This window comes from Ailuropoda melanoleuca, chromosome 6, assembly GCF_002007445.2.
Source record: "Ailuropoda melanoleuca isolate Jingjing chromosome 6, ASM200744v2, whole genome shotgun sequence".
Classification (NCBI taxonomy): Eukaryota; Metazoa; Chordata; class Mammalia; order Carnivora; family Ursidae; genus Ailuropoda; species Ailuropoda melanoleuca.
The window spans coordinates 10,211,643-10,224,163 of NC_048223.1; the positions used below are offsets into that span (position 1 = coordinate 10,211,643).

Sequence of the window (12,521 nt, forward strand, 5' to 3'; positions counted from 1 at the left end):
TAAGTCACTAAGGAAAATATTTTAAAACCCTAATAAATAGGGGAAGAATATGAATACGTAAGTCATAAAAGAAAATCTTAAAATGGCTAAAAGAGACATGAGAAAATATTTATTTTTATTAGGGATCGTATAAATGAAATTCAGAGCAAAATACTACCTATCAATTTAGCAAAAATTATTTTACACAAGAGCAGCCTAGAGATCTGTTATATAGTCAGTGACTCTAGAGACTGTTGTGTTTAAAAGATAATTTTAGAGCCACACAGACCTAGTTTTAAGTCTTAGATCTTAAGCTTAGCTAAATGTATGACCTTTTGCAAATTACTTTTGTTTCTTATTTGTAAAACTTGGAACTTACCTTACAGGGATTTTGTTATTAAAATTGTCTGTTCATTCAGAAATATTTACTGAGTGTGTGCTTTGTGCCAGGCGCATTCTCAGGCACTGAGGATACAGCAGGGAACAAAACATCCCTGCCTGGTAGAACTCCCATTCTAATGGTGGAGAGAGAGAGACAATAAAGAAACAAATAAATAAAATGTACAAGATGTCTGGATAGTGTTGAGAGTTATAGAGGAAAATGAAACAGGGAAGAGATGGCAAATATTGTGTCACAAATAGTTCTGTAATTTTGAATAGGATGATCAGGAATTTGTCACTGAGACAGAAACATTTCAGTAAAGACTTCAAAGAGATAAGGGAGTAAATCATGTAGAGGTCTTGGGAAGGATGTTCTAGGCAGGAAAATGGAATGAGGGAATGTTGTGCCTGATACGTTTGAAGAAGGCAAGGAAGCCAGTGTAGTAGGAATAAAGTGAACAGGGAAGGATACGAGGAAAGGTGAAGGGCCTTGTGAGCTATGGCAAGCATACTGGCTTTCACCCTAAGGTGGAAAGCCATTGCAGAGATTTTGACTGGGGGGAGTGACATACTATGCATACTTTTTAAATGGATTATATTGCTGTTGCATTTAAAACAGACTGTGATGTGGAAGCAGGGAAACTAATAAGGAAACTTGAATAATTGAGTAAGGATTGATGGTGACTTGGTCTAGGGTAGGAGCTAGAGGAAGAGTGGAGGCAGAGAAGTCTTAAGTACACATTTTCAAGATAGGTAAATGCTGGTCGTTAGAGAAAGAGTCAGAGGTGACCTTAAGATTGTGGGCTTGAACAACTGCAAGGATGGAGTTGCCATTCATTAAGCAAGGTGATGTGTAAAGTGCTTAGCCTGCTGTGTGGCACCTATTAGGTGCTCCATAAAGGGTGGTTCCCTTCTCCAAAATTTAGAATAAAAATAAAAAACTTTTCTGATATGCTTCTGTCCATCTACACAAACAGAATATTTCACCAGAATAACTAGATAACAGATTATACATTTAGCTGGTACATCGAAGTTCTAGTAAACTATATTATCTGTTAGCCAGGAGATTTACCCCTCAACAGAAAATAGAACTTGTATTTTTCCATATGACAATAATACAAAAATAGCGAGGGTATCAATAGTAATAAAACTTTTTAAAAATCAAAGAAGAAACTTACTCTGTTAAAGTTTCATTTTATGGATAACATATACATGTGACTATGCCCATTTTTTTCCCCCCTTTCAGGATGCTGCCTTATGGCTGTTTAGCAACAGGAGACCGCTCTGGCCTCATTGAAGTTGTGAGCACCTCTGAAACAATTGCTGACATTCAGCTGAACAGTAGCAACGTGGCTGCTGCAGCAGCCTTCAACAAAGATGCCCTTCTGAACTGGCTTAAAGAATACAATTCTGGGTTAGTTTATCATTCTTCTAAACAAACAGCCAAACAAATAACTGTTTTTTTCAAGTAGAATCATCAGTGTCCTAGAGGAAATGTGTTACTTATTGCTTTATTTCAGGTTAGATCAGAAGGACAAATAGGCTTTCCTAAAGTCTCACAGATGGTTGGCATTAAATTCTACTTTATCCAGATCAAATTACAGTCTAAGAATTTATGAATTTTTAAAATAATTTTTTGAATGTGTCAACTTCTGTAATTACATGAATGTATGAACTTAGTAAGTTTTCAGTAGATTTTACAATAGAAGTAAATGAGTTTGTAGACTGTGATTGCTCCAAATTAAAAAAAAAACACAAGGCTGGGAATTGTGTTATTAATGGTTACTATGTTGGGAAAGGCCTAATCATATACAATTGAGGAATTTCACAGTGAGGGGAAAACACTGTAAGTATATTTGGCTGATGACTTAAAAGTCAGATTTATATTTTATCATTGTCAACACCGAAGGACTTGTATGTGAGAATTAGTTTTCATATTTCGATCTTAAGACCTTGTCTCTAAAGGGTCTGTATTACTAACTTCTAATTTAAGTCAGTGATTTTAAGTATTGGAACTGTAGTACTTAACTCTTAAACATGGAATTCTAGTGTTAGGTCAAAACTGACCAAAAGATGTTCTAAAGCCCAGCATCGGCAAGCAAAGCTGATGGTCTCCTCTATTATTATGCATATGAACTTACTCCCAACCCCAGTGAAGCTCAGTCCCCAGGACACAATGGCTGAGATCCAGTTATCTGATGTCTTTGAGTCTTCCTGTTGACTCCTTTCTGCCCTCTTCTGCAGCGTTCATCCTCCCTCTTTTGGCTGCTCCAGAATGTTCTGCTCATAGGGTTTTAGCAACTCTGTGTTGCCTTTCTACTCACAATTAAAAAGGAAGCAGAAGTGTGAATTGGGTCTCATCCCATACTTTTGGAGACTGAAAACCTTTGTTGCTGCTTTTATTTATTTAATTAATTAATTTGTTTATTTATTTCTCTCTCTCTCTCTTTTTCAGGGATGACCTAGACCGAGCCATTGAGGAGTTTACCTTGTCCTGTGCCGGCTACTGTGTAGCTTCTTATGTCCTTGGGATTGGTGATAGACATAGTGACAACATCATGGTCAAAAAAACCGGCCAGGTGAGCTGCTCCCCAGAGTCTGCCAAGGGCCTCGGTGATGCTATTACTTACATACAGCACAATCTCTTGTGCAATTCAGGCAGATTCTTTAGTGATTCTCAGAGTTATGTCTTTGTGCTTTCCTTTTATTTCCCATCCCTCGTTTCACATACCATCTGCTTCATATATTCATTGTTTTGTTTGCTTAAAGTTAGGTGATAAGCACTTGTCTAATGTTTGAAAAGTTATTGTAGTTATTTAAAACGACATTCTTTCAATATAAGATTTGGGGAAAGGGGCACTTGGGTGGTGCAGTCGGTTCAGCATCTGACTCTTGGTTTCATCATCTCAGGCCATGGTCTCAGAGTCATGGGATTGAGCCCCACTTCAGGCCCTGCACTCAGCGGGGAGTCTGATTGGGACTGTCCTACTCCTTCGTCCCTCCACCCCAGATTCACTCTGTCTCTCAAATGAATAAATATATCTTAAAAAAAAAAAAAAAGATTTGGGGAAGAATTAATGAGAAAGTCCTGAAACACTAAACCAAAAAACGCTTTGTCAAGGAAAAAGATGGGCAAAGAAGGAAATGTAGTCATAGTATACTGTTGCCACATGGCTTAGCTTTGAAATGTATTTATATAGCCTGAAGAGTATAAATGCTGAGTGTTGATTTAACCAGAAATTATGATATACTGTGCCTCGTTGTATAGCATTACATCAGCACAAAGTACTAAGTCTTTACCTTCCATAATTTACTTGAAAACTAGGAGGTAAAAAAATAAGTATAAACATACCATTTTAAAAAAATGGAGGAAAAACCCATGAAAGAGTGGGGAGAAGTTACCACTAAATAGTAGCACTCAGGCTGTTGAGGGGGCTGCTGGGGCAAGACTCTACTTTCCTTTTTGTTTCCGTATGTAGAAATATTGACCAAAATAGTTTGATATGTAGAACTATTTGACTTTTTTTAAATCAGATGTGTTTATTATTTGGATGCATTTTTCTTTTTCTTCTTTTTTTTTTTTTTATTTTAAGATTTTATTTATTTATTTGACAGAGACAGCCAGCCAGTGAGAGAGAACACGAGCAGGGGGAGTGGGAGAGGAAGAAACAGGCTCCCAGTGGAGGAGCCTGATGTGGGGCTCGGTCCCGGAACGCCGGGATCACGCCCTGAGCCAAAGGCAGACACTTAACGACTGCGCCACCCAGGCGCCCCTCTTTTTCTTCTTTTTTACTTTTTAAAGATTTGTCTTTCCCACTGGGTAAATGCGGTTTAATATCAGTGAGTCTGGGTTATTATTAAGTATAAAAGATCTGTGAGTGTTAGAAACACTCTTCCCAATAGTGTTTGAAAAGAGAGAAGGGCTCATGAACATTTTGTAATGTATGTAATTATCAAATCACTATGTTGTACACCTGAAACTAATATAATATTGTGTATCAACTACATATGTCAATAAAAAGAGTGAGAAAGGGGCTCAGTTGAGGATCAGTGTGGTGTTGCTGGCCTAGGACTGCTGAGATCTTGCCTTTCTCTCTGAAATCAGAGAAACAAGAGAAATTAAGTCCCATTTGTTTTCCAGCTCTTCCACATTGACTTTGGACATATTCTTGGAAATTTCAAGTCTAAATTTGGCATTAAAAGGGAACGGGTGCCTTTTATTCTTACCTATGATTTCATTCATGTGATTCAACAAGGAAAAACAGGAAACACAGAGAAGTTTGGCCGGTGAGTATCACCCTCATGTCATGGATAAACATATCTGACATTCTCTCATCTGACTAGCTGGACTAGCATTTCTTAGCTGAGATATATTTAGATCAGAGAAATACTCAGTCTGCTAACTGGGGGCTTTTGGGGAATTTGCCTGTCAGATCCATGTTCTGGTTCAGAGAGGAGAAACGGAATCTAGAAATTTGAAATAATTTACTGTGTTTTATTCCAATAGTATACCGCTTTTTATCTGTCCTAGAAAATTCTCTGAAACTATTAAGACATTTCATAATGAGATGCTGAGAGGGACAGGCATTTTGCTTTCATTCTAATAGGGAGCCAGCGTTCAGAACTTTGTAATCTCTGATCCAGTCCTTACTACTTGTAGGTATCCAAGCACATTACTTGTCTTCTTGTCTTTGTTTCTGCATCTTAAAATAGGGACAAAAGTAATTAAATTTTAGGGCTGTTTTGGAGCACCTGGGTGGCTCAGTCAGTTAAGCATCTGACTCTTGATTTTGGCTCAGGTCATGATCTTAGTTTTGTGGGATCGAGCCCCATGTCAGGATTCCATGCTCCATGGGGAGTCTGCTCCTCTGCCTCTGCCTCTGCCCCTCCGCAAGCTCGCTCTCAGTGTCTCTCTCTTAAATAAATAAATTTTAAAAATTTAGGACTATTACGGTAATTAGAGTTAAGTTACATGATGTGACCAACTCATACTATATACTTGCCAAATGATTGCTGTTATCATTTCTAGTTCTGCCTGAGTTTCTGCAGAATATACCTCTGGGTGTTCATTTTTCTTTTTGGCAAAATTAGGAAGATAGCATTGAATGGTCCTTTTGAAAACTATCTTTAAGAGGAGAGAGAGGGAAAGCAAGATGATATGGAATTGCAGTGCAGAAGCACTGATACTGACTTGCGGGGGGATCAAAGAAATTAGTCTCTGGAGTTAGACTACAAATCTAGAATCTACAAATATGTTCAGAAATCCTCATGGTTTATAAATTACCACTAGTTTTAGAACTAGTTTTTGGGTCTCAGAGAATTAAAAAGCACAGAGTAAGCCTTTTATTAGAATTTCAATTTAGTGTGTGTGATTTTAGACAGCTAGATTTAGTCTTTGTAAATTTTATTCTTGGGACAATTTTCAAAGAGTTTTAAAAAATCAGAAATGAACCTTTAGTTCAGGAGAAATTTTCCAGCTCATATGGAAAGTCTAGATATGTCTCTCTTGTTTTCCTTCGTGAAATTTGCTCTCCTCTCTAATACCATGTTCTTGTGATTTGTTACATCAACTGCAGCTTCCGCCAGTGTTGTGAGGATGCATATCTGATTCTACGACGGCACGGGAATCTCTTCATCACTCTTTTTGCACTGATGCTGACTGCAGGGCTTCCTGAGCTCACATCAGTCAAGGATATACAGTATCTTAAGGTACAAACCCCTTTTCTGTGTATATTGGACTTTGTAGGCATGAAGCTCAACTCTACCTATTTCATTTAATGTTCAAAGGGAGTGAAATAAAGCCGTTTCCTGTTAGACTGTTCTTACCCAGGAATGGTAGTGACAAGCAGCTTGAGTAATTGTTTTGCAGTAATCCTAAATTTCATCTTCAAAAACCCTTTGGCAGAGATTATATTATATATATATATTATATTATCACACTACCTTTTGTCATTCTTCCTCCTACAAAAGGCATTTAAATAAGAACATGAGGCACACAGCTTAATGGTGGCTGGGGAGGCATGGCTGAGATTTTGACATTTGCAGGTCACTGTGGAGGATATTTAAAATAAGATTTTTTTTCCCTTTCATTTTTAGGACTCTCTTGCCTTAGGGAAGAGTGAAGAAGAAGCACTCAAGCAGTTTAAGCAAAAATTTGATGAGGCACTCAGGGAAAGCTGGACTACTAAAGTAAACTGGATGGCCCACACAGTTCGGAAAGACTACAGATCTTAATGATCAGCCTTTGCTCCTAATGTATTTGTTGGTTTTGTTTAGTTTTCAGTTTGCACTTGCACTAAATTGAACACAACCCTGCCAGAGATGTTATAAAGGGAATGAAATCCTGGAACTCAGTTAAATTAAGACCAAGGCATCCCACAGAACCTAATCTGAACAATCCCCAATGACCACCCTTGCTTTATTGAATGCTTCCAAGATTCATCATGAAAACTCCCAACATAATGGATAATCATTTCCTGCTGACTTTGCACGCTGAAGAATGCTACTAGAGATTGTTTTCTGTCTTCTTCTCCTTCTTCTTCTTCTTCTTTTTTTTTTTTTAAGTATTTGGTACTTTTCCAGAAAGGTGTAAATACTTCTTTTTGTATTGTGACCAAGTGTTATCACTCAGCCAACTTATCCACACATGGGGACTGGTAGTTGTTCTTAAAAGAAAGGTATCTTTCTTCCCTTTTTAAATTATATCAACTATAAATTGTAAGATAATTTGAAATTATGATTATTTTTCAAAAGAAATCTTTAAATCTGTGGAAAGATTAGCTCTTTTGTTGATATTTATCTACCGTGACAGCATCATTCCTACCAGACTTGGTGAAAATCTGCTCGTGAGGCAAATATAATATATATGCTGCATATATATTTATAAAATTTCTAGTGGGAGTTCTGTAAAAAAAGGACATTTCTTTGTTTTTTTTTTCCGTCTGTGTTTTAAAGTTTTACAAAAAGCAGAGCTTTTTCCTAAGTTACTTTTTTAGTTAACTATATGAGATCCAGTTCTTCCAGTTGCTTCTGTAATGAGGCACATAGTAATTTCAGTTTTTACATGGTATCTATGAAAGAGTTCACTTCATAGAGCATAATACTTGAGCAAATGCATCCAAGACAGAAAACAAATGAAAAGAAACTATTTATGGAATCATCTCCAGACCTAAAATTCAATATTTTAGTAAAATGCCAGCTGTTCTTACTGTATTTATTAAAACTTGTAATAATGTGATTTTTCAAGGATATTAGTTCAAATTGAAATGGTTTCATGCCATATGGAATTCTTTAATTTATTTGTTGAGGTACCATACATTTAGGGTGCTAGATGGCAAATAATGTTAATATGTGCAATAAGAACTACTGGTTTGAATGTGTAAATGGATGCTCTTTCTGAGTACTGGCAATATCCAGCAAAACTACTGCTTTTTCTCCAAAGACTTTTGGGAGCTCTCAATCCTCAGTGACATGACATGAAAAAGAGAACCGAGTATTTACCCTGTGACTGAGTTTTCTATAGGAATTTTATTAAAGATTGTTTAATTTTGTTGTTCTCCTTCATGTTCTCAGTCAAATAAATGGGTGAGCTGGTTTCAGCTGCTTTTGGGATGTGTGGGCTGCTTCTTTATGGATAGCACAGGCCTTTAGATCTCGGCACTGGAACTCTAAGAAATGGTCAAGTCAATAAACAAATCAATCTGAGAAGTAGGCTGAGGCTCATGGTCTCCTCTCTGACTTTTCTCTCTCTGCTTCCCGGCCCCAGCAGGCAGTGTGGGAGGCCTCTTGGACTTTGGTGGGTGCGTGAGGCTCATCAAGTTTTCATATCTTTGCAAGGTACCCTAAGGTTAGGGAGAATGCCCCTTCAGTGACTGAGTACCCAAGCCAAGGCCAGACTATGGCCACTTTGTAATTCTCTTCCATGGGGCAGATGTTCAGAGCAAGTCGTAGTTTCTTAGAAATAAGTCAGCTAAGGATGGATATTGACCTCTGAACTGACCATTCCCAGGGCTGGTCCAGACTTAAAATTCCAGGAATAGGACTGTGGAAGGATAGATTTGTTCAAGGATCCTTGTCTGGTAGTAGTCTATGTTTACATGCACTAGGTCTTGCAGGTCAGGTGTTTGGAGACTGGTGAACATTGCCAGCTAGAAGTGGGCACCACTGTTTCTAGAGGAGTCTACTCAGCCCATAGGGAGCCTTGGTAAATATATGCCAAATCAATGAATGTGAATGTGAAGAGTAAGAAAGGGAAATGAACCTTCCTGGACAGTGCTGGGCCTGAGCCCAGGATGGTTTGGACTCCTCTCTACCCTCTCTGCCATAAGCCCCTCAAAGATAACCAGGACACTGTGATACAGTAGCCCTCTGTAGCTGCTGACCACTCCTAACAGGTGCTCCCCACATACTTCCTGAATTGCATATTTCTGATTCTCAGGGGCTCTGGCAGAACGAGAGAAGAGGAGGTAGAAGGCAGAGGATAGCAGCCTAGAAGCCTGGGCTGTAGGATGAGCTTGTTGCATGGGGGCTTGTTATCTAGTACCTTGGCTGTTGAGTGCTCTGGTCAACAATAAATCTTAGCCCAAAACACTTGGCTCCTTGTCTTTTGGTCCTGTCCCAAGTTTATCCAATGTTTTGGAAACCCTGTGCATTTCCATACTTGAGGGCAGCCTCTGTGTCTGCCTGGGTCTGGGAAGACAAAGGATGGCTTTGTTGAACAAGTAATTCCTGAGTATTAACCTCAAAAGTCTATAGGCAGACCCTGGGCTGCAGAGACCAATATTTGCAATCCAGATCTTCCTCTCTTACCCTTGAGTAAAGTATTTTCCCCAGGGTCTGAGCTTCCTAGTTTGTAAAATGGGACTGATAATAACTGCCTTACTCATTTCTGTGTGGTGGGAAGAGGCTAGGTTAAGACTTTGAATGAGACCATAGGCTGAGTCCCAATTCAGAGGCAAACTCCTTTCTTTCCCTGCTTCCCCCACTTGAAAGCCACTAAAGGGAGGAATCTCAGGGAAGGAAAGCGCCTTCCAGATCTCTGTCCGAGGAGGTCCCTGCAGTGTCTTCTCAGTTCTGCCTTGTCCAGCCCACAGCCCTGACTATTAGCACCAGACCAGTCAGGCACCCTGTAATGCAGAGGTCACTTGTCTGCAGAAGGTAAAAGGTCCATGGGGTGGAGAGTAGAGATGGACCATGCCATGTGACCCTGACTGTTGAATGGGCAGCTTTTAAAAAGGAGGGGGCAAGTGCTAGGGTTTCTTGGAGCAGAAGGCCTCTGGGCTGAGTCTTCAAAGACAGATAGAAGCTAGGTGAAGGGGTGATAGGTAAGACTAAGCAGGAAGGTACAGCATGTTACAAAGGCTTGGAGGGGAGGAAAAAACGGGATCCATGGGCCTGACAGGCTCAACAGTTATTTCTTTGCATCTGCCTCTTCCCCTTCCTACACTCCAGAACGCCGCACTTCTCAGGGATCCAGACAAGATCTAAACTTGTCATGTCATCCTGGAGCCGCCTCCTCTTTCACTGTCTGTGGCAGTTTTATCTCCCTTGTCTGATGATGGAAAAAGTGTCTGACATCACCTGCTGGACTATTCCTGCTCTAAAATGTATAACTAATGGATTTTTTGGAACTTAGGGTCGCTTCCCACTTTTGGTAAAGCCCAGGTTCAACACTCAGAAAAATCTCCCCTTTCAAATTCCCAACTTTTTTTTATTGTGAGAAATGGCACGTAAAGTGTATAAAATAAGTCATATAAATAGGCTTAGCAAATATTCTAGAGCAGACATCCAGAAAACCATCCCATAGGTCAAGAAAGAACATTGCCAACACTTCAGAAGCCTTACCAGTTCCCCTTCCTGGTCAGGACTTCCTCCTCTCTGCCAACAAAATCACTGTCTCTTTGATGGCAATCATCTCCTTTCCTTAACAGTTACGCTACCTACTTCTTGGGTCAGGCTTCTTTTGCTCAACGTTAATGTCTTTAAGGTTCAGCCATGCGTTGGCATCATTCTTTGTCATCACCACACAATATTCCATCTTAATGAATACCCTATAATTTATATATCCTTTCTACCGTTAGAACATATACATGTAGTTTCTAGTTTGAGGCTATTATAAATAAATAATGCTGCTATGATGATTATAATTTATCTGCTGATTCACAGATGTATATATTTCTTTGGATGTATATACTTAAGATTAAAATTAATTGGTCATAGGATTATGCATACCTTTATTTTGACTAAGGAATGCTAAAATAAGTGGTTGTGCCAACTTACCTTCCTCCAATACTTAATTCTTATCGCTCCATGTTCTCACCAGTACCCAGTTAGCCAACATTTTAAAAACTAGCCATTCTGATGTGTGGGGTGAAAAAATTTGCATTCTCTGAAGAGTAATGAGATTAAATTGCTTTTTCGTATTTTTGTTCATTTCAGTTTTCTCCTTTGTGAATTGCCTGCTTAAGTCCTTTGTCCATTTATTTATTTGGATACCTGCTGTTCGTTTTTTTTATTGTTGTTCTGAAGACAGTTTTGTTTTTAATATTGCTTTTTTGTTTTTTGTTATGTAAAATTATGTGTTTTGTGTACAAGTCTTTTGTCAGTCACATGTTGAAAATATCTTTTCCACTCAGTGTGTGACTTTCTCATTCTCTTAATGTTTCTTCTCATAACACAAGGTCTTAATTTTAATATAAAATTTATCATTGTTTTCCTTTATGATTGATATCTTTGTGTAGTATTTAAGGTATGTTTCTCTACCCTAAGGTCCTGAAGATGCTCTCCTGGATTATTCTCTAAAAGCTCTTTAAAAAAAAAAAAAAAAAAACCTATTCCACTTAGATCTGTAATGTACCTGGAATTGCTTTTTATAGTGTGAAGTGTTTTTTCCTAGGCACCAAGTTGTCATAGTATATTTTATTGGGATCCTTTGACCACTGTTCTATAGATCCACCTTTGTCATAAGCCAGGTGTCCATATATTACAGGAGCCTGCTTCTGGACTCTAGAAGATATCCAGTAGATTTCACCTCCCTATTTTTATTGTTTAAGTTAATTTATCATATTCATACATAGCATTTAGTGTGTACTAGGCATTCATCTAAACTGTATATATTTAATCTGTATAACAACCTTACGTATAGGTGCAAGTGTCCTTCCCTACTTTACAGGTGAGAAAACTGAGGCTTAGAAGGTTGAATAATTTGTCCATAGTCAGAAAGTAAGAGCCAGCATTCAAACTCAGGGACTCTGTCTTAAGTGTTAATGCTCTTTCCTCATAATTATCAAATGATGCCTCAATACACATTTCAGAATCTGCTTGTTGAGATCCACAAAAAGAAACCTGTGGAAATTTTGAATGAAATTGCACTATAGATTAGGTTGAAACAAATTCACATTTTAAGACTATTGACTCTTCCAATCTATGACAATGGAGTAAACTTCATTTAGATCCTCTTTAATTTATGTGCACAATGATTAGTTTTCTCTGTAGAGTCTTGTATATCTTTTGTTAGATTTCTGGGTGATTTTAAGTTTCTTTGATGCTAATCTATAGCAGTGGTTTTCCAAATATGGTCCCCTAAGTAGGATTATTAGCATCTCCTGGGAACTGCTTAGAACTACAAATTCTTGAGGACCTCCCCTCCCCTCTGCAAGACCTACTGAATCTGAACCACTAGAGATGGAATCCAGCAACCTGTATTTTAATTAAGCTTTAACAGGTTTCAGAGCAATAAATAGATACACAGTTGATGTTTGCATTTAGCAGACGTACTAAACATTCTATTAATCCTATTTATAGAACTTAATTTTGATTTTGCACATATAATCTACAAGTATAGTTTTATTTCTTCCTTTCCATTCCCTTCAACATTTTGTTTCTTTTTCTTGACCTTCTGCCCTGTTTAGGAATTGCAATAAAATGTTGAATAGAAGCAATACTAAATCTTTTATTGATCTCAAAGGGAAACTTTTCAATATTAAGTATGATAAATGTTCTGGAATCTGGATCTTTTACCAGATTAAAGAAGCATGCTTCAACTCCCAAGGGATTTTTTTTTAATCATAAAAGGATTCTGAGTTTATCAAATTATTCTTCTGCATTTTACTAAGGTTTTTCCTCATTTGGTAAGTTGTATCAATTAATGTTCAAATTTTAAA

General features: G+C 38.0%; 1 protein-coding gene across 2 annotated transcripts in view; it reads left to right on the top strand.

The window, feature by feature from the left end:
• Window positions 1-8,070, top strand: part of PIK3CB (phosphatidylinositol-4,5-bisphosphate 3-kinase catalytic subunit beta) — an 80,584-nt gene extending 72,514 nt beyond the window's left edge. For both annotated transcript variants that reach the window (XM_034661913.1, XM_034661914.1), the window contains exons 14-18: window positions 1,607-1,774; window positions 2,816-2,939; window positions 4,502-4,647; window positions 5,937-6,069; window positions 6,457-8,070. In XM_034661913.1, the coding sequence (XP_034517804.1) occupies window positions 1,607-1,774; window positions 2,816-2,939; window positions 4,502-4,647; window positions 5,937-6,069; window positions 6,457-6,594 (709 nt within the window). In that variant the 3' untranslated portion in view covers window positions 6,595-8,070. The remainder of the gene's footprint in view (window positions 1-1,606; window positions 1,775-2,815; window positions 2,940-4,501; window positions 4,648-5,936; window positions 6,070-6,456) is intronic.
• Window positions 8,071-12,521: the final 4,451 nt, after the last annotated feature.